At 36.3% G+C, this 23,547-nt stretch overlaps 1 protein-coding gene across 6 annotated transcripts in view; it reads left to right on the top strand.

The window, feature by feature from the left end:
• Window positions 1-23,147, top strand: part of MGLL (monoglyceride lipase) — a 100,449-nt gene extending 77,302 nt beyond the window's left edge. For all 6 annotated transcript variants that reach the window (XM_039362202.1, XM_039362196.1, XM_039362199.1 and 3 more), the window contains 5 exons: window positions 994-1,130; window positions 4,945-5,055; window positions 9,277-9,366; window positions 17,335-17,550; window positions 19,623-23,147. In XM_039362202.1, the coding sequence (XP_039218136.1) occupies window positions 994-1,130; window positions 4,945-5,055; window positions 9,277-9,366; window positions 17,335-17,550; window positions 19,623-19,757 (689 nt within the window). In that variant the 3' untranslated portion in view covers window positions 19,758-23,147. The remainder of the gene's footprint in view (window positions 1-993; window positions 1,131-4,944; window positions 5,056-9,276; window positions 9,367-17,334; window positions 17,551-19,622) is intronic.
• Window positions 23,148-23,547: the final 400 nt, after the last annotated feature.

Here is a 23,547-nt window from a genome sequence, read left to right as displayed (position 1 = left end):
TAATGCTATTGTTCTTTACTCTTGGAGATGAATGATACTGGAATCAGTTTAATATAATGTACAGCACATTGTTGTGTTACAGTATATTGTTGCATTACAATATAGTGTTGTATTCAACCTTGTATTGCTGAAATTGTGTTAGTTCAAGAATTTATCTCCCTTGGATCCAAAATTGTTCACAGTGGCAGTTCTACTCCTGAAATAAAATGTAACACATATTTAGGACACACCACAATGGTTAACATGAATAAGATCTGGAAAAACGGAGATATTGATAAATACAAAAAGCAGGCTAGTCTTCCTTATGTATGGACGCTAAGAATGGCTGATCGAAGAAGTAGTGATGCCTCTGAACTGTGGTGCTGGCGAAACTTACTGCGTATATCATGGAAAACTAGAGTAATTAACAGAGAAGTGTTAAACGATATAAAACCAGACATATCACTGGAAGCTAAAATCATAAGGCTAGGTCTGATTTACTTTGGCCATCTTATGCGTTCAAATTCATTGGAGGAAGCAATGATGTTAGGAATGGTTAATGGACCAAGAAGAAGGGGCAAGCAAAGGATACACTGAGGGGTCCTTAGTGCTGTCTGAGCTTGCTCGTTTTCTTGCAGACGTTTCATTACCCAAATTAGGTAACATTATCAATAGTTTGATAACATCAAATCTGATGCAAAGTTGAATATAAAACAACTGAAAGAAGCTGTGCTTGACAGGGGTAGCATAGAGAGCACATGCCTATAAAGTCACCAAGAACTAAATGGTTAAAAACAACAACACATTGTAAATAGAGTATAGTTTTTCTTAATTTGGTGAGTTGGATTTCAGTTCTATTAGGCCCTGCATATATCTCAACAGTGCCATGTGGGAGAAAACTGTAACAGAATATAATGTTTGTGTCTGGGTTGGGTTTCATATGTAAGTCTGAGAAGAGCAAAATATGAACTACTTTTGATGTGGCAGGTCACTTTTCCTTTTCCCCTTCTACAGTTGGCCATGGGCAAAGTGAAGGAGACCGTATGGTTGTGTCTGACTTTCACGTGTTTGTCAGAGACAGCTTGCAGCACATAGATCTTATGAAGAAGGATCATCCAGGTGTTCCTATGTTTCTTCTGGGGCACTCCATGGTAAGCACACTATCCTTCCTCATGGAGCCTTGGCCTCCTATAGAGCAGTAGACGCTGTTTATTTTGGATTAGGATTCTGAAGTCTAACAATTAATACTGGTGCCAGGAAGGTTTTTTTTTTTTTTTACTATAGCCTTTTCTTTCTCTGCTTCCTCTCCTTTCCCTTTTTTGTTTCCTTTTTTCTTTTATTTTCACAAAAGTAGTGGCTATGTTATTGGAGTTATTTGTAAATAGCTGCCCACCTAAATGTAAACTGCACAGTTTCTAGTTCTAATGTGAAATTATAGATGTACACACCATTCCCAAGGCTTATTTCCAATATTGAAGTGCTACGAGCCTGGAATTTCTAGAAACACAAGTGGAAAAATATACCCTTCTTATTTTTCCCAAAAAGGAATGATGTGATACGAATGTATGTTTTTATGTATACAGTATATGAGAAAGGTAAAAGACAAAATGTTTTGGAGATTCTCTGATGCTCTAATGGACTTTAAAAGGATTATTGTTCTCATAATTTTCCCAAACCATAAATAAGCTAAGAGTTTGTTCTTTTTCAGACAGATACGCACAGAGATAGACAGACAGACAATAGATTGTGTTGTATGTCCCCTTATTCATATTGATTAAAATGTTTCTATACCAATTAAGGACCATATTCATTTTAAGAGTGAATTTCCCCATTTTCTAAGATTCTCAATTGTTAAAGAGAAGGATGAATATAGCATTGGAATACATTTTTGCAGTGAAAAGAAAGGGAAAGGAAAGGAAATGGGCAAGATGAAAGCCAAAAATGAACTTCTGGATTGGGAGCCACAATTCAGCTTTCCAATGCTGAAGGCTACAGAAGATGTTTTGATGGTGAATTAAAATCACAAAAGGGGGCAGGGCCCAAGGTTTCAGTTCCTTGAGGAGGCTGGATAAATAATAAATACTCCCATTCATCCTTACAATCCTTATACATTCAGAAACTTGGAGAAAAATTGCATTGACAGAAATCAGTCTTTTCTACCAAATTTTAGCAGGGTATTCTTAGGATGCACCAATAGCTATAGATCAGCAGTGTCAAATTGCTGGCCTGCGGGCCAGATGCGTCATGGCGAAACCTCATTGCTGGCAATGGAAAAAAAGTTGTGATACATCGCAACGCGTCACGTGACATTGCGAGTTTGACACCCCTGCTATCACGTGACATTGCGAGTTTGACACCCCTGCTATAGATGGTTTGCCCACACAATCCAAAGTTATAATTAAAAGAAAAGTAAAAATTTGACATACCAAAGAGATGTTTTCAGAGGGAGGAACACTAATTCTGTCAACCCAAATCTACCTTTTTTTCTTGAACAAATTTTGTGTGGAATGTAAACAGATGAAAGGATAGGTGGACAATTCAGCAAGGGTAATGCCTAAAGGTATATCAAGAACTCAGATGGACATTGAACAGGCTTGTGATACGGGAATGGATATATCATTACTCATCAACTTTGAATCATTTAATCATTTAATACAAGAATAAACCATGTAAAATAAAAGGTATCCCCAAAGTTATGTTATTGTTTACTCATAATACATGTAATATTCTATGATGTAGACTTTGTGCTACCTTAGAGTAGAATTTTTATTTTTACTGCAGAGGATGTACAACCCCAATCATAGCTTGTTCTGAAAGTTTTAAGCTAGTTAACAAAAGTCAAGAAGGGTCAGGGATGAAAATACAAAAGGTTGCGTGTGTGAGTCAATTGTCATTCACTTTAAAGGAATGGTTTATCATCTCTGAAGTTTAATACCGCTGTGGAATGTATCAGTGACAACTTGTAATCTGGAGATACAGTGTACGCGTATTCGTTTCTCATTCTATCCGTTTTAGTTATCAGCAGAATTTGGATTTTTGAAGGCAAAAAAACCCCATTGAAAGCTAGGCAAGAAATTGCCAATGATCTACTTTTCACATATACACATTACACACACACACACACACACACACACACACACACACTTTTTTTTCTTCTATACAATCAAGGCATTAGCTATCGCTACATCCCATGGTAACATGCAACAAAGCCAAATGGTACACTGTAGGAAATTACATTATCTACTGCTTCTTTTAAAGTTATATACAAATGCATTTTCATTAAATTTGAGAGTACAACAAGAAATCTGTAATTGTAAACCTTATTGCATTTTGCTTTGAATTCAAATCCAGATCTAAGTGAAAATTCCTGTTAATGCTCAGGATCACTTTGCTCATGCTCAGGTTAATCATTTCCAGTTCAGAAGAAACTTCCTTCTTTTCAAAAATATACTCTTGGTTTAAGAAAGAGCATTGTATAATAACGATGGGGACTTGCATGGAAAAATTAATATTTTTGCTGAGTATCTTCAAACAAATCTCAGAACGTTTTTTTTAAAATGACTATGCAAAATAATAGTCAATAAATCCCTCCAAAACTGGAACGAATCAGTCCAGTTTTGAGAGATTAAGTTGAGAGATATAAGATATAAGAGATTATTAGAGATGAAAGTTATGCCTTCAACTCAGTGGTGGGATTCAGATGTGTGAACAACTGGTTCTCTGTGTGGATGCCATTCCCAGAAGTCAGTTCTGGGCCTGGGCCAGAACTCAACAAAAAATTAGCTACTGCTTCTGCTGAACTGGTGCGAACTAGCTGAATCCCACCACTGTTCAAACTCCTTTGTTTCTTGCATCTAGCCAGATTATCCAAAACTTTAAAAAATGGTCCTAAAATTTGCTTCCCAATTAGCTATTTTTCTCTTCTGTAAGGAAAAAACGTTCTTTATCATTCTTTGCTTTAAACTATACATTTTTAATGCAAGCACATATTACTGTCTAATTAATCTAACTTCAGGATATAGTTTGACTTTCCCTTTGGCTTCTGTTTCATTCCACAGCTTGGCCAGACTGTTTACTTGCCATTGTCTTCTTTCTAGTTGCATCATTCCTTAACTCACTGTGAATCTCTTGATTTACTCCGGTCGCCTTCTCCTTTTCCTCTGTTTTTGGGCCTTTATGGACATGCCGGGAGCCATTGTTCCCATACCACTGGACAAATGCTGTCTTTCCTCTTGCATTTTATAAAAAATCTGATTGTAGTTTGAGGGAGCAGGGAAACTGTTTCAAGATTCCTTTTTGGCATTTTTGATTTTTCTTGTAAAGGAATAATAAATATGAATTTAATGTATACATAAAGAAATACATTTTTAACAAGAACCTAATAGGTGTATTGTGATTCCTAGGATTTCTGGGTATTCCAGTGTTGTACAATGCTAGAAATGGTATTGAAACACCTTTTGAAGCTCTGCCATGAGGCTCTGCTGCCAACAGCAGGTGAATTGCACAGGTGATACACACTTGCATTCATTACATAAATTCTGAACTTATCAACTCCATAGTTCCTTTGAAGTTTTTTGTCTGCTTTTTTATATTGCTGGTTGGAATCAGTGGTACGTGATAACGGAATTGATCTAAATTTCTCTTTTTCTGGTTACAGAAGGAAATTGAACTTAGTTGTAGCTCATTGCCAGAATAAATTGGCAAGGTTTCCAAGACAGTAAACTTGATAACGTACTTGCCCATAAGTGCTTGTCATATCTTTTTGTTATTTGGGGGGTGGGGTGGAGGGGAGCGCAGCCATGACACTTCAAGTATTTCTAAATTCCAGCTCAGTTGCCCCTCCGGTCAGCATGCCAATGGTAAGACATGCTGAGAGTTGTAGTGTTGCACAACTTTCCCACCTCTGCTTTACTGAGATCAATAGTCTTAGCAATCATCAACCCATTGCTTGCTTTTTCATTTCAGGGAGGAGCCATTGCCATCCTCACCGCGTGTGAAAGACCAAATGACTTTTCAGGCATGGTATTAATTTCTCCTTTAGTAGTTGCAAGCCCTGATGTAGCGACACCAATCAAGGTAAAAACAAATAAACAGGTGTTCATTTCATTCCAGGCACGCTATCTAAATATATCGGCTAAACATCTTACTATCTTGAGATAATATCGCTTTCTTTCACCAGCCAAAACTCTCCATGTGTGGCAAAGCACTATTTTCTTTTTTAAAAATACATGAATTTAAGACTCTTTCTAAAATTGAGTGTAAGAAGGCTATGGTCAGTGCTAAATGAAGATGCCCTTTTCCTCACAAAAAGCAGAATTGAAATTTAGAGCAAGAACCTTGCACTAACCTTTTCCATTTCCTGTAGATTTATTTTGACAAATCTCTCTTCTGAAGCTGCTTTTGTTCCCTCAGTTTCCAGATGCATGATCTCTGGCTAAGTTCCCATGCTATGCTATGCCTTAATGCAGTTTGCTTAGCCTGGCGTGTGAACTCTTTGTGGTTTGTAAACCATGGTGTTTGATGGATGAAGCCCTGTGACATGTTCAGAAGGCATAGTTAAAACAATTCATAACCTAGCACAGAGTGTGCAGCTTTCTTTACACTTTGAGTATCCCTAGGGCGGCACTCCAACATGCAATTGGTTGGACCAAGACAAAAAATTATTTCCACAGTTGAATGCAGTTAATAGGATTGCTCTTCTCTCCTGTATTTAATCAACTTCCCCTTTCAGTCATATTAAAAATGCAATCTGGTAACAATTTGTGGAGGTCTCTTAGAACTATAGAGACCTCAGCTTCTGTACCAACCTCTATTGGTTTGACTAGAGTGATCGATATTTTTAGCTTCACTTCGATAGACAGTTCTAAAAATAATTATTTTAAGCAGGTGATGCTGATTTATTAAGTATGGGAAGGAAAAAGTAACAACCAGCCTCACAGCTAGTCAGCTGGTATCACTTAATAGTATGGACTCATTCATGGAGCTTAATCTCAGTCTACAGTCATTTTTTATTGTGGAGAAATTTCCTCACTTGATAGTTTCTGAATGTATGTATGTCCCATACCATATACTATCACCTTACCTGATATTGTGCAATATGATGAATCAGATCAACTAAGCCAGTGGTTCTCAACATTTTTAATGCCGCGACCCCCAACCGGTCATAAGTCAAGGACTACTCAACCGGTCGTAAGTCGAGGACTACTCAACTGGTGCAGCACTGTTTGCAGAATTGGACTTTTGGCCGGCTCAGCAGGGCAGAGACAGCCTGGACAATTCCTATTGGCTTTTGAAAGCCAATAGAATTAGACTCTATTCAAGAGAGTCTATTCTATTGGCTTTCAAAAGCCAATAGAATAAAAGGGAGTAGTACAGCTAAGGAAAAGGGAAAAAAATGGCAGACTGCGTTGTTTGGCGACCCCCGTGAAATGGTCGTTCGACCCCAAATGGGGTCCCGACCCACAGGTTGAGAACCACTGAACTAAGCAGACCTGACAAGAGTATTGTATATAGGTAGTCCTTAACTTACGGTCACAATTGAGCCCCAAATTTATGTTGCTTAGTGAGAAAGTTATTAAGTGAGTTTTGCCCCGTTGTATGACCTTTTTTGCCACATTTGTTAAGTGAATCACTGCATTTCTTAAATTAGTAAAACAGTTGTTAAGTGAGTGTGGTTTCCCCACTGACTTTGCTTGTCAGAAAGTTGCAAAAGGGGAGCACGTGACTCTGCAGCACTGCAACCGTCATAAATGTAAGTCAATTGTCAAGCATCCAAATGTAAATCACATGACCCTGGGGATGCTGCAATGGCCATAAATGTGAAAAATGGTCATAAGTCCCTTTTTTCAGTGCCGTTGTGACTTCGAATGGTCACTAAATGAACTGCTATAGTTTGAGGACTACCTGTATTCCATTTCCATCTCCCTAGATCTTTATTTATTAAACCATGTGTTGCAAAAACTTGTAAAACTATTTTTGGTCAATGATTCTCATTACAGCTCTCTTTTGTCAGCAACTCTTTAAACTACTGTACTTTCCAGTGTATAAGGCGACCCGGCGTATAAGATGACCCCCGACTTCGGGGCTGATTTCCATGCCTAGAAAGTCATCTTATCCGCCAGAAACTACCGGAATTTCCGGCATATAAGACGACTTGGTGTATAAGACGACCCCGGACTTCGGCGCCGATTTCCACACTTTAGAAAGTCATCTTATACACCATAAAATACGGTAGCTGAGTTTTTCCCTGGGCTCATGAAGAACCTTCTTTAAAGGGCTACTGAAAGGAGCTACATTTTCACTCCTACCTGCTCCTAATCTGGATTGTTGCCCCTTAAATGATGTAGATAGCAACTACAATGATAACAACAGCAACAACCTGGATGTACAGCCACATAGTCTAGTCTTTACCAAGCTTTAATGAAAACTTTTTGCTTAAGATAGGTTTGGATGAATGAAATTCAAAGCAAATGTAAGACAACTGTTGCATAATAACTACTATAACTACTTACAATTAGAGCATTAAATTAGCTCCTGATCTTGCTTATTCCAGATGTATCTAAGAAAGGAAGGCTGATGGGACTGAAGATTAGCAATATCTTTATCTCATAGATATGATTGGCTAAGTTTTTAAAAGCTGAATATTACAGAGTCTGTTTTTCAAACATTCCATTAATAAGCTATTTTTGTGAGGAGGGCATCTCTCCCATATGGATAATTATCATTAATTTGTGAGGTATTAATTCAATAACACATTCTTTCTATTAGCCTGATTCCTAAGATGTTTGGGTAGGCTATATCAACAATCATAGGCTAAGAATTAAACTGTTTATATTCTGAAAAATTCAAAAATTAATAGACAATATTTGTACATGGAAAAATCAGTTTAATAGACCGTTAGGTAGGAGGGCATGTCCATTAAGCCTGAATGTCTATTAAATCCAAATTTATGTCATTTATGTAATTATGCCAATTGTATAATTTGTCATTTGTGTCAGTTCATGTCATTGGGCTTACCATATGATGATGTAAAGTCACACAAATTATACTAATTTACCTAAATCCTCTGCACTACGTCAGGTAAAAGTTCTGTCCATTGTCTTCAAAGTCCACTAAACTGGGGTTTGATAAAATGAAGTTTCACTGTATCAGAAACAGAACTCTTCATTAGCTTAAATATTCAGCAAAGTGGAAGAAAAAAGATTGGTGATATTAAACCAACAAAATCTAATTTGGTAAAAAGTTGGAGAGTCCTAGAGGGAGTATTAGATGCCACAGTTACATTTCACAACATAGCCCTCTCTAGACAGGGGCAACATCACTTGCGTTTCCTATAAAGACCTTTGAAATTGTGTCAGCTTTGAAACTTTCTGTTCTGGGAGAACTTTTATTTTATTCTTTCATCATTAATACAATATATTTTCCCACAGTCTGTAGCAATCTTTGATACAGGAGGATCAGAGAATGTTATGGATATTATTACATTTAATGGATTCATGGAAAAATCAAGGTCACAGATTTCATTTTACATTTTCCAGGAAACGTTACTGCATGCAGTAATGAATGTGTCCTTAAAATAGGCCTGGCAGAGTATTTTCTTGGCTCTTGTTGTTTTTAAGTGATGACCATTTAATTAGAAAGTAATCTACAGAAGATCAGAGATAATTTAGCATTGGGGTCAGTTATAGAATCCTATTAGTGGAATATTTTTGAAGTATTTTCTTTTCTTCTTTGGTGTCTTCATATTTTTTTATTTAACTCCCAGAAACTAGCTGTTCAATAGATCTCTTTAGTCAATGTGTACACATTTTTCTATTTATTTGTATCCCTGCTACAGAATGTGTTTACCATGTTTAAAGAACTATACTGTAAATCACATAAGCTACAATTTTCACTGTAGGAAACTAAAATACAAAGTGAATAGCAAAAAGAAGGAACCCTGGCAAACATCCCTGACTTCCCTTGAAGAGTGGAAAAGCTGGCTTTCTCTCAACTTCTTCAGCCAGGATTCCTTCCCTTTTTTGTTGTCAGGAACAAATGTAAGAGTCCTAAAGTTGGACAAAGAGGTTTTGATGCCAGTTGCATGAAGCTTTCCCTTATAAACAGTCCTGAGAATCTTTTTGGCCTCTCTGGTACATTTGGAATAAATTTGTTGGCATTCGGGAACAGATCCTCAGCTGCAATACAGTAATAATATAGTGGTTAAACTAAAAAAAAAAAGTTTCTGCCACCTGCAAAACTGTCTGCTATCATTCTTTTCTTGCCATCCAAGACACTAATTATATTTTTCTCCCTCAGGTATTTGCAGCTAAAATACTTAACTTTGTCCTGCCAAACTTGTCTCTGGGATCTATTGACCCAAATGTCATTTCCCGGAATAAGAAAGAGGTAAGAATTGTATTGCCCTGAAAGTCAATGTATTGCTCTGTGATAGTTTGGCTTCTTTCCATACAGTATGAGTAGATCATAAGTGAACAATTCCATCTTGGTACAAATCAAGGAATATATCAAGGGAATAGAACATACCTATAATACATATAAAGAGAGAATCAAGTACAGGTAGTCCTTGTCTTACAATCATAATTGAGCCTAAAATTTATGTTGCTAAGTGAGATATTTGCTCCATTTTATGACCTTCCTTGCCACAGTTGTTAAGTGAATCACTGCAGTTGTTAATTAATAACCTGGTTGTTAAGTGAATCTGGCGTCCCCATTGAGTTTACTTATTAGAAGGTTGCAAAAAGTGATCACATGACCCTAGGACACTGCATAGATATGAATCAGTTGGTAAGCATCCAAATTTTGAACATGTGACCATGGGTTGTAAATGTGAAAAAACGCATGTCACTTTTTTCAGTGCCATTGTAACAGTCATTAAACAAATGTTTGTAAGTCAAGGACTACCTGTATTATACTGAGACTGAAATGGTCTCCTCTCCAGATATTTTTATCAGCAGTCTGAAGTAGGGAAAAGAAATTACAGGAAGGATTGTCTGTACTGGTTGATGGATTTATGTGAAATCTGTGAGGTACATCTGATTCCATCAATCTGCATGACCTACTAGCTTCCATTTATGATAGAGATAAGTGTTTTGATGAGAATGGAGGAAAAGCTTAAAATGAATCATTGCAACACTGTTTTTGCCATCGCTGTTTTGAAAGAAGAAAAGATGTGGCGTTTAGCTTCCTGTAGAAGAATTACAATACATTTAAATGATTTAGGTCTCTATGACACCAGTGAGTATATGATTGGTAGGTGTTAATTTATATTTACATTTTAATTTATTTACCGGACTTGTATGCTGTTACAAGTACCAGAGTCTCAGTGGCTAACCAAGTATAAAAATATACGCAGATTTTAAAGATTCCACTTTTTCAGTAGTCACGAAGTATTCCTGTTGGCCATTTTTCTTCTATTTTTTAATTTTTTTATTCTACAGACTAGGTAAGTCCTGTTAAAGATTAATGTATGCTGATGAAATTCTGATGGTAATGTTGAAAAAAGGTATGACATCCATATAGAAACAGAATACCAGTAATGCAGTAAGAATAAAATGCTCAAACATGTTCAGTCTGTTATATTTAATATGTATGTTTAATGTGAAGGTCAAAACATTAATTTCAGGAGGATAAATTAAAGCACCTTTTCTGGGGGATATTATCACAGATTTGATGTGGAATTAAAAAAAGGAGCAGGAGCATTCTGCCTCCCAACAAGTTAGCTGAAGGACAGAGGGATAGTAATCCATGTAGCAGAAATACCGTATATTCCGGCGTATAAGGCGACCTGGCGTATAAGACGACCCCCGACTTTGGCGCCAAGTCGCATGCCTAGAAGGTCATCTTATATGCCAGAAACTACCATTATTTCTGGCGTATAAGACGACTCGGCATATAAGATGACCCCCGACTTTGGCGCCAATTTCAATGCTTTCAAAAGTCGTCTTATACGCCGGAAAGTACAGTAAATCATTTCTGCTATATAACACGACTGTCCTAAGTATCAGTATCAGGAACTCAGAAACAATGTCATGACTGCTATTTATTCTCAGGATCACTGAGAAGTAGAGATCATTTAATAGAAATTATTATTACTACTATTATTATTATCATCATCATCATCATCATCTCCATTATCAATGGGGGGAAAGTCACAATACATTGCACAATACCACGTGACGTCGCGAGTTTGACATGCCTGGTCTAGACACTCTTTCAGCCCAGTCTGCTTCACAGGGTGGTTGTTAGGAAGAGGGAGTTGTGTCCATCAGCTGGTACGCCTGAATGAAAAGATTGACTCATTGATCAATCAATAGATTAAATAATATGACTCACGCAGTGACAAATTCTGCCTTTATATCTCACACCTGGTGGAAGAATGTCAGTTGTCAGTTTTGTGTTACAATGCACTTTTTCTCACCAATTCCCCTTCCTCTGTTTTTCTCCTGAGAACACCTTTATATTACCATCCTCAATCCCTTAAGAATATTAAGTAAGTTGTCCGTTGAGCCTAATGACATTGCCTTTATATAAGGCCTAGCTGTATATTTTTCTACATTATTATCAAAATTTAAACTGCCATGCCAAATGCCCAAGAAATTATATACATAGTCAAAGCTGAATGATGTAATACAGTAAAATGGGTTTTGGATGTATCTTTTAAGCAGATTAGTAAATAAACTACTGTATTAGTAGCCATTCACCTTGAGATACCCTCCTACTATACAGAGCAGTTTTTGAGACATTTAAGAACCTAAAGTTTGACCATGTTATTTTATCTGCTACTTTTAGTTTTCTTCTAAAAAGCAATATGTAAAAGATCTGCAGTTTGACAGAAATAAGTCTCCAGTTTCCTAATATCACCCACATTCAACATTGCAGAATACAAGTTCAGATTGTGCTGGGAACAGCCGCTATTTACATGTTGAATACATTAATCAAGCAGACCAATTTCTAGTCTCTATAAATATCATTGGGATAGTCTCCAAGAATTTCCTGATTTGTTTGTGTTCATAGCAGTTTGGTTTCTAAAGCAGAAACTGAAATGTAGAAGGATTTGAGACATTTTAAGATTTTTTTTCTCCTTCTGGTTAGTTAAATCAGATGCATACTTCTGAATCTCAATTCTTTGTTATGTGCTGGAGAAGTGTTCCCCAATCTGGTGCCCTCCAGAATTCTTAAGCTACCACTAATGAGATTCAAATGAGATGGAACTCCTTAGAGTTGTAGGGTGAAACATCAGGGACACACTAGCCCCCCACCAAAAAGGCCATAGATAAGATGAGATGATAAGATAGTAAGATAGCATTGTTGTAAGACACCATTATTTTTGGTCTTGCCTACCTTAGGGAGAGAACTTCTTTATTATAGTTTCAGTTGTAAACCGAAGATTGTAATCATATTTCTACTTGAATAAAGATACATACAGATGGTTAAATGTGACTATAGTACAGATGGACATTCTGAATCAAGCCTTCTTCCCCACACTGATGGCCTCTTCTTAGATGGAAAAATATCTGAAAAACTTCATTAGTATACCAAATTTGAAGATGGGGAGCAGTCAAAATATAATTCCTAAACTGTGAATATAAGGTGGAATAATTTTAGACATTATACTTGGCTTTTTATATCACAGCAACCAATATTATTATATCCAAGATTTAATCCAGTCACAGGATGATATAGAATAGGCATCATGTGTATAACAACTACAGGGAACAGCTAAGATGGTACTTTAAGAAGTTTCATTTGTTTAAAGAGCATATAGATCTATCAGACAATTAAATATTATTAATAATAAATTCATGTGTATATTTCTACAAGCAATATTATAAAAATCCTGTAATACCAAATAATATCCAGTACAATTGGAAATAAACTCTTTCAAAAATTAGTCATGACACCAAAGGTTATCAAAATCATGGAAAAGACCTCTTGATCTTCATTTGGTCTCACATGCAATAAATAAAAGATAATATATCATCCTCTGTTTATTTAATTTATATATAGCATCTCACATATGTATCTCTGGGTGGCTCACAAAATAAAAAAAATGAGCAGCAAAAAAAGTAAGAAAAAGAAGTAATAAAGCAACAAATTAAAGCAATTAAAAACAATTAAATGTAAAATATGGGAGATTATCAATCAACAGCTTATATAATCATTTCACCTGTCCATACCTCCATGGGTTTGCCATGGAGATACAGAGTTACTGTAGAAAGCTAATGCTACATTAGCAGTTTTAAATTAAAGACAACTCTCATAATCTACATCAGTGAAGTCCAAAGGACACAATTGATTTCGACTTGTGGGGCAAATATGGTCTGATGTTACTGAGTATCAGACTGAAAAAGCTTTATTAGCTCTAAAGTGATAATACGACCTAAAAGGGATCTTAGAAATCTCAAAACAAAATCTGAAAGTATTTTTTGAAAAGAGAATAATAAAATGTACAGAAGTTATCTTCAAGACTGGATGGAACATAACTATTTCTACATACATGTTTGCACATATACAGATAGATATATAAATTACACTCTATGCTGGTTATACTAAGCTTGAGGCAGTAATTTGTCAATATATGCTGAAAGCAGAAACCTATACATTAGAAATCTATGATTGTAACAAATACTAGGATAAAGCTATTTCTCATTTAGCAGTTACCTCACTGAGCAAATGTTGACAAATATGGCATTATTTTTTTAAAAAAAAACATTTTCTGACTAATGTGTGCATTTACAACCAAATTTTGTGCACTTGGCAACAAAAGCCTTCAGTATAAAATTAATCACTTTCAGACACCGCCTGATGTAAGGTTCTAATGAACTAATTAAGGTCACAGATCTGAGCTTGTTAACTTGGGGGTTAGCATTTTTTAGAGAAGCCTGCACTGCAGAGAAATGCAGCTCAGGAAAAGATAGCTTGCTTAAGCAATCTCTCTGCCCTGTGGTGGGGGGGACTGGTCAGGTGCAGGACTCTGCCCAAGAGAACTTTATCTAAATGAGAGGGCAGCAATCTGGTCTTCTCAACCTTTCTCTGAGAGTCACGTGTTCATGTAGCAACCATTTAGTTCCTTGTTTTTTTTTTTAATATTTTTTTTCCAAACTCTCCCCCATACATCTACCGTGGTATTTATCAGATGTTAACATACATTCTTTTTACACTCATATATAAGATACTTTTAATAAAATGAAATAAATACATACAGATGACTTTTGGTATTGCTCACCCATTTCCCCTTTCACTGTATCCACACTCCTTCTTCTCTACCTTCTTTCTCCCTTTCTTCTCTTCCCTCTTCTTCCTCTCCTCTTTCTTTCACCACTCTCCTCCCCTTTCTCCCCACTTCTCCTCTTCTCCTCCAACCTTCCTACTTCCTTCTCCCCTCCTTTACTCTTTTCTCTCTCCTCTCCTTTCTTCCCTCTCATCCCTCTTCAGATACAATTCAGGGGTAATGTCCGAGCAACTCCACTCTCCAAATTCCCTATCTGTATTATATACAATAAGATTAATTTTCTCTTACATTAATACTTCTATTTATCTAACCTTCTTGGTATATACTTCTATATAGTTCCTTGTTTTAAAGAGAGGGTGTAATGCATATGAGTTTAGAGAGAACATTAAAGTGCTGCATAAATTCTAAAAATCATGTTTCCAGGTCAAGAAGCAGAATGTATATTAGCATTACATTTATTGTATCCAAACTGAAATCTGCCTGCCAGATTGTAACAAGGAGTCATATATCTGTTTACTGTCATCTAGTGGTAGCTCAGATTTTTATAGCGTAGATATAGCAATTCTATAGTTGCCAAAGTAATCAAAAACAGAAAATGTGAAACAACATCAACCATGTATACTTTTCTGTAATTAAACTTGATGTAATTACCCAAAATAGAATCCAGATAGTCACAGCAGAAATCTTACTGCAAATTTCCATTTACTGGGTTATAGCAACAAAAAAAGCAGATTGGGTATTAAAAGAAACTTATGTAAATAAATTAATGGATGGTAGAGTCACATTTAAAATATAGTACAGTTCTGATTATCTCATTCTTAAATATAAATGTCGGATAAATAATGGCAAATAACTACAGGTAATCCTTCATTCAGCTACCACAATTGGGACCAACAAGCCAGCCACTAAGAGAAGCGATCACTAAGTGAAACCATGCATGTGCTTATGATCTTATTTCAGCTTTGCTGAAATGACCTGTGAAGATCATAAATGTGAGGCTTAGTTGCAAAGTTATTTTTTGTTGGCAATCTCTATATGAGGTTGCAGATTGATTGCAGTCATTGTACAGGGCAGTCACTAAATAAGAACTACCTGTACTGTAAATAGATTTTAAGTGAAGATTATACACTTTTGATCAGAAACACGAAAGACCTTCTGTACACAAAGCATGGATATTACTATTAAATTATTCCATACTGCTCGATATCCTGCCTGGATGAAGAGAGAATCTGTGGTTCTGAGGTTTTTTAAAGTTATGTAAAAACAACTTCAATGAAAAATCTGGACTATGTTCCTTAATGGTATCCAAAAATGAGCAAATGATGCTTAGCGAAATTAATGAATGCAGACTGAAAACTGGAAAAGAAGAAAAGTGACAAAAAGAAAGATCTTTGACTTGTCCTTTATTGTCTGCCTGCATCTCTCATTAAAATCATCATTATCCTCCACAGCCTTTCTCCAGAAGCTCTCAATTTGCAACACCTTCTGGCAGTTTCAGATACGTTCATGTTTATACCAAATCAGAGATTAAAAACCAAGTGTAACCTCTAGCTATTTTTCTTCTGTTCTTTCACTTTGTCCCTTGCTTGGACAGTCATGTAATGTCATACTTGGATCAGTAACTTTCAAAAGTTGCACGTCTGTGGAGTCTCTTGTATTTCTAAGAGTTTTTAAAATATCAGTATAAAATAGGGTTAGGGGTTAAGAACAAAAAAGCTCATCTCCTAGCTAGCATTTGTGGCTTTGTACTGGGGTGGGTGAAGGGAGTATGTCATACCAATTTTTATCATTCATTTTACTTTGTGGAAAGGGAACGTCTGTCAATTCAACCACCACTCCTTTGTGATTTTTTTTTCCTTTCAAGAGTGCTTCAACTGCTGCTTTTTAGTAAACGAAACTGCTTGGAGCTATGTTGCCTGTGTGTGTGAGATGCTGTGGCACAGCACCAAACAACTGGGCAGTTTTTAGGCGAGAGTTAGTTGCTAAGTAGCTAGAAGAACCCAGAATTTTTGTTTAAATTGAAAAAGAAAAGGCAAGTGGATTTGGGTGAAAATGTCAGAGCTCCTATGAAAAATGTCAGGCTGCTGCAAAAAAATTTTTTAAAAAATTACACTTTTACTGTTAGCATAATTTTCTTTCTCCCTTGCCCCTTCCTTGACAGAGTGTGTGCAAAATAAAATCTTTCCTGAAGAAAAAGAAGGGAACAAAAGTGTATCAAATAACATACAAGAACAAAATGTGGGTGTAATATTATGTGAACATAGCAATTCTCTTACGTTAACCTTGGCTTGGAGGAGGGAGTGACATGCCAGCAGAGTCAAGTTAGGCATTTTCTGAATGTTTGACATGCCAAGAGCAAAATGTTTCCCATCCCTTGGCATTAGAGCCTCTGTTTCATCTCTTCAGAAGAAAATTATTCTGGGGCCAATGCCTAAAAGGTGATACTTCAGGGTTTAATTTTTCATTGTTGTTAATATTAATATACCAGATCTAATGGTGACTAAGTTGCTTATAAGAACTGATCTCTCTCATAAGCTGGTGTTAAAAGAAGATCTTGATAATGGCATTCCTCCAGGTAGATAGTTGGTGCAGCAGGAAATACTATATAATACATAATTGCAGTGCTCTAAGCATGGTGGAGAGGCCGAGACTAAACAGCATGATCTAGAGCTGAGGTGAGCAACTGGCCCCCTTCTGATTTGTGGACTTCAATTCACAGGCTTCCTGAGCCAAGATGGCTGGTTCAGGAATTCTGGGAGTTGAAGTCCACAAGTCATAAAAGGGCCATAGTTCCCTACCCCGATCTACAGAGTCAGATTCCCTCCTGCCACTGAACCAGTGAGCACTCATCTTTTGGCCATTCACAGTCTGTGTACTGTGAATTGCTTTGACATAATTTTTTGGCAGACATTGACATACATTTGAAATTAAAAAAAATTAAGTTTCAAATCTGAATTCAGAGGGGAAGGGCATTTGCAACCTAATCAAATGTGAATGGGTAGGTGACCATTAACATGTATCCTCTTTAAAAAATATATTTTCCAAAATGGTAGAGAAAATGCTTATCAGAAGTTGATTATTTGCTGGCTAAAATGTCTGAAATGTTATTTTTACTCCAACAGGTTGAAACTTACCGTTCAGACCCTCTGGTTTATCATGGTGGCATGAAAGTCTCCTTTGTCATTCAGCTGCTGAATGCTATTGCCAAAATAGAGCGCTCTCTCCCTAAACTGTTTCTTCCCATCTTGGTGCTCCATGGTTCACCGGACAAACTCTGCGACATCCGAGGGTCTTACTTGTTGATGGATACTGCCCCAAGTCAGGATAAAACATTCAAGGTTAACTTATTTCATTTTTGCAGGATCAGACAGTTACTGTTTTTAAAGTTGTGCTCTGTTCATTGATTCAAATGTATTAGTCTAAGCAGATATATTTTAAAAAAAATCTAGATTATAGGCATGCTTTAGCTTTTCAGGTACTGAGAAGGCCCAGATGAAATAAGTTTTGGGATGATATTCAAGTAAAACTTTCAATTTCTTCCATTCATCATAATTCAAAGCCCATTCCTAGGTTGATTAATCCCATTGATTTTAGCAGAACGTAAACATGAGATACATTCACTCAAAAATAGAAAGCATAATGGCTATTTGTAAAAATCTCACTTCTGTGAAAATGCCCAGAGGAATGCCTAAAATTCAAAGAAGCAAGTTGCATTTCAGGAAGACGGAGTTAATTAATTAGTTTTCCTTAGCACATAATTTTTAAATCAGAAGTAGATAAAAGGATCGCCCGGAACTACACATGGAAATAGCATTGAACAACAACATAAAAAAGGGATTATTTAAAATGCAGGATCCATCCTCTTGGCTATTTCAAATTTGTGTATTGCCAATAGACAATAACCCTTTGTCTGAAATGGTATAGAGTTTCCTGCTTGAGCAGGGGGTTGAACTAGAACAGTGTTTCTCAACCTTGACAATTTTAAGGCATGTGGACTTCAACTCCCAGAATTCCACAGCCAGCAATGCTGGCTGTGGAATTCTGGGTGTTGAAGTCCACATGCCTTAAAATTGTCAAGGTTGAAAAACACTGAACTAAAAGAACTCCAAGGTCCCTTCCAACTCTCTTGTACTGTTCTCTGTTAGATATTTTCCAATCTCTACTGGAGCAACTGGATACAGTGAAAACATCACAGAGAATATATTTAGGAATTTTCCTTAGGATTTCTCTTGTGTATAAAACTCTGAAACATGATTAGACGTTCCTTATGCCACATCCTTTACTATTTATAAGAAATATTTATAGATTTGAGTTGGTGGAACGATGTACATTTTTAAGACAGTCTTATGTACATGACAGTAGACATTTATGGATGAGATGACTGAATTCTAACATAATAGATGAAATGTAAATTATAAAAATTGTGCATTTTTTTACTTACAATTAGAGGGGATTAGCAAAAGATAGATTCTACTTGAAATTTGGGGATAAGAAGACATTTATGTAAAAAGACAGGGTGATAACTGTAACTAAGTAGATAAACAAAAATATATTCTGTAGATAAGGAACAGATTAGGTTATTTTTCATAGAGTCACTGGGGATAGAGGCTATTGTCAGTATACTGAGTAAATGGGTATTCCAGAAAGGAAATGCCAAATCAAAAGAGAAAATAATGGCGGTGTTAGAAAAACTACACATCTGTGGAAATGAAGGTCACAGGTCAAAAACACATAGATAGAAGGAATGGAAAAGAGTTATAGATGCAACATTTAAAAGTTGATTATCTTGTTATTATCTTTTTCTTAGTGTCTTACATAAGAGGAGGAATATACAAAACAGACAAAATAGGGCATGAAATACTTAGTGGCGTTTCAATGAATAAAATATTTCAATAATACTTTTTTTACCAATCAGATATTTGAGAAATATACATATATCTTCCAGCAATGAACAGGATTTTCATTGTTTTATAAATATAAATATAAATGTGTATGAAAGGAGCAATCTTCAGTGAAATCCCTGCATCTATGCCCCAATGTGTTAATTCATGGACACTAAAAATATTGCAATGAAGAAAGATCAAAAAGAGTTTGTGTTAGTGCTGCTTAGCAGTGTTATCCAGTACATCTGAGCACTAGGAGAAAGTATGTGATTAAAATATTCTAAAGTATTAATCCACCTTCCTAACAAGCTAAAATTTACAAATACGAAAGTCCAGATTAGTTTCTAATTGAAGATAATACTTTAAAAATTGAGTTAATTAGATAGATATAGGACAAGATGTGGCATGTTAAATGGCAAGAAAGGCATAATTGCATGTTAAAATGGCAAGAAAGGCATATATTGGAAAAATAGTCTATCAGAAGTAATTTGCAATGTGTCTTCAACTTCCTTTCTTGCATCCTGCAGGTATATGACGAAGCCTTCCATGCTCTCCACAAAGAGCTTCCCGATGTGACTACTTCTGTTTTTAAAGAAATAGAAACATGGATTGGCCAGAAAGCAGCTGAGGAAGCCCACCAATCTAAGCAAAAGCCACTCTGAAACCCGGTGTCTGGTGGTTGGGGTATACTGGGAAGGGTTCTTTTTGTTTTAACAGCCTCTCTTTGAGGGGAAAGGTCTTATAGGGGGCTCCTGAATTAACTTATTTTTTACAAGAAATTGCTGTATTACCTGGCGTGGGATGGGAGGAGAATGCCATGCTCCATTTAAAGCAGTTACTCTACAGAGGAAAGAGCTAGCAAGGACATTAGTGTGGACTTTACAGCTGGGAGTGCCATTGTATTAAAGGACTTTGTCCAGTCTTTCGCCAAACCTAGTTTTTTTGGTTTTCCCAAGGAGTTCCTGAGGTGCTGAGGTAATTTTTTATATTGCAATAATTTTTGGAATGTTTCAAAGTTTGGCATCTTCCACAGCATTCTGTTTTTACTCTTGCCAGATTTTAATTCTTCCCTCCTGTTCTTTGAAAATTTTCAAGCCTTCTAATAGGACCCTTGTATTTGACAGATAGAGATAGGATTAGGAAGCTGAGGAATTCAGAACATCTCACAATACTCAAATATATATTCCAGATAATCTGGCCAAAGGGTTTTCCCCCATACAAACCCCAACAGGCCTTGAAAGAAGAGACCATTAGATGATAGAAACAGCATAGTTTTGCACTTTGAAAGGGTGTAGTTTGTACTCAGACCATTAACATTTAGCCCCAGAGTTGACACCATGGAGAAATGAGAGTATGTAAAATAATGTATCTAGATTCTAGAAGACTTAAAAGCTTTGAAGATACGTTGCTGCTCCCAGAAGCCAAATCATTTTTCAATGCAAGAAATGTAAATAGTTGGGCTGCTTTTTTGGTCCCTGGGTTACAGATAACTTAAAGTATATAGCTGAAAGTTATATTTAAGAGAGAAATAATAAAAATAATATATAAAGTTTCTGTAGGTTGTTCAAAGATATCTTAAGGAGGATGAAAGAGTACAATATGGAATAGATGCCAAGGCAGCCATTCCTTTGCCTAATAGCTTTTATGCCAGAGAACTGCCTTTGCCACTTGAAAGCTGGGAAATAAGTAAGCACTGCTTCTCCTTTTTTCTCAAATTCCTGCTCCTACTCTGACTTAGATGTTGGCCAGACACTGGTGATGCTTGGAAGGCAAGGAAACCAAAGAGGAGGAAGAAAGAGTGGGCCTAACATAACTGCTGCAAGAATGTAAAGAAATACAGATAATTCTAACTCTCTACTGCCATTGAGAGGCTGTTTGAATTTTTGCAGCAAGTTAACGATAGGTTGAAAAAAGGGCTTTTTCAGCAGCCACAGACAAACTTCCAAATAGCACTTAATCAGCAGAGAAGGTTACTGCTGAAAATTGTTGAGGAAAGCCAATTATTATATAGCATGTACAGTGGAAGACTGAGATGTGCATGAAGGAATTTAGAGCTTCTACAATTTGGCCACCTTTAAAAGGCTGCAGAGAGATTTTTTGAATCTCTTTGCTTCCATCTATTGGTCATTTAGAGTTTTGCAGCCTAGACATAAAGGCTTGGTGCACTTATGAATGGGACAAGGCAGCTGTGTGCAATCTCAATTTCACCTGATGTTGAAGTTTCAGCCTTAATTGTGACTAACTACTTAATAAAGAACAGCAACACTAGAAAAACATGAGGGAGCTGCCCATGGTAATCACATATTTGCTATGCAGCAAGTAGCATTTTCATGAGTTCTTTAGTGGAAGAAATTCTATATTATCAACTCTTGTAAAATAGTGAGTCTTTTCTTATAATCCATTTTTTAATTGCTACTCACTACACCTTTATTGCATGAGATCAATACAATTTACAGGCTACTTCTAAATCTGAATTTCCTGTGTAGAAAGCCTGATGTTCTACAGAACTAGGTAGCTATTTTCCCCAAGAATCAGTAATCCTTTTTGCAACCATCAGGCACGTATTCACGTGATTTTGTTGCCTGCATGTGCTTTCTGTGTAGGAAAGATGTAATATTTCAAGTATCCTTCAAATATTACAACTGATGTGGCCAGTGTGAATTGGAAAGGAAAATATGGCCTAATGAATGCTAGGATACAACATTAGTAAAAACATGAGATCTCCATAGTTCTTAATTACCAAAATTAAGATGGATGAGATGAGAAGTTGGAGGAGAGTGAATAATTTACTTTTCAATATATCAAAGATTTTATACCTAATTATTTGGATGTGATTGCTGATTTATAAGTGTGGATTCATTAATTAATTTGAAAGTCAGATTAATTGGCAGGTAGTAGAGACACTAGTATCACTAGTAAGTAACCCAAAGTCAGTGGGGGAAAAAAAATCAGTTTTCTAACAGGTGCTCCAATTTTTAATAAGATCTTTTTGAGGCATTGCAAAAAAAATACTACACACAGTCCTGAAAATAAGGTATCTTTCTGGAAACCAGCACTCACTCTAAAGACTATACTAATGGTACAGTTTTTAGAATATTCTCTCTGGCTAATCTTCCAGTTTGGGAGTGGGAGAATCACACAGTATCATTATTAAAGGATTTTACACAAGCCTCTGTAAAACAGAGTTGCTCACACAGTTTGACATTCCACCTTGAAAAATAATTTTGTATTTTCATGGGCAGCTCCAAATCTATTTTTAACAATTGTAGTTGGGATGCAAAATTGCAAATGACTATTAAATGGCAGCAAAATAATAATAGATAGCTTTTTGCTGTTATATAGTGATCATTCTGCATTTCTGCAGTCCAGATATATTTTAATAAGTTCTACTCCTTCCTCTAGTGAAAATGCAAGTACTAGATGCCTAATAGGGTTTGCAGAGATTTGGAGTTGATGGGCAAAATTTGGAGGCCGTGATGGTGTTACTTGCATGCCTACTCATGCGCTGAATCACATTTTGCTTTTCACATATGGATCTCTACACAGCTGTAATTCCAAATGCATTATAGGAATCTGCAAGAGAAGCTCAGTAGGAATAACAATTGCCTGTTTTGTGCCTCTGTGTGCAAATCATCAAGATGCCTAAAGTGACATGCCTGAATTAATTCTTGGTAGCATGGATCTTATGGATCGTTCCATAGCACAAAAGAAAGGTCCTATCCACCATATATGAGAAGCTACTGTAGCTTGAAAGGGAAGTCATTTACCATTCCGTGAGCAGGACTAAGGGCGACCAAAAGTGTCTCTTCAGAGTGTGTGTGTGTGTGGGGAGGGGGATAGGCATTAAAAAAAGGGGAGACTAGTTATACTATGGCTGTAGCAAGAGTTCTATAGAAATGGAAACAAGGGTTCAAGGCAATCATAATAGAGATTATTCCAAAGATGTACAATTTAGTTTAATTCTTAACCTGTTCAAATGTATTGGGATTTTAGCTATAGTGAAATAAATCTAGACCAGTACTGCTTGTTCTGGACTGCAAACATTTAAAAAAGAAAACACCCATACACCTATAAGACTAGATACGACTTTACTGGTTCCTTCTTGCAGTCAGAAGTTTGAAGATCAGTGCCTTTGAATAACTTTGTTGAGGGAGTATCTGCTGCAACTCCTAAGCTCTGAAGCAATATAGAAAGAAGTATTAGAAATTAAATTCAGCTTTCAGCATAGTTGTATGGACTAGAGGATAGGTCTGAAATAAGAGGCTGAATCATAAGGAAAGTGAGAGTTACCTTTCAGTTATTTTGGAAGAGACATATTTGTTGGGGCAGTCAGAATGCTGTCCATTGTCCCAGAGTCTCTAATTCTAGGCCTCTTGGGTTTTTATTTCCCAAGAAGCTTGGGAAAGAGCAATTGATTTTTGCCAAGCAAGATCCAACCCCTACTGTATGTGA

This window comes from Crotalus tigris, unplaced genomic scaffold (genome assembly GCF_016545835.1).
Source record: "Crotalus tigris isolate CLP2741 ecotype Arizona unplaced genomic scaffold, ASM1654583v1 scf7180000019365.206954, whole genome shotgun sequence".
NCBI lineage: Eukaryota > Metazoa > Chordata > Lepidosauria > Squamata > Viperidae > Crotalus > Crotalus tigris.
This window is presented reverse-complemented; position numbering and strand designations above follow the sequence as displayed.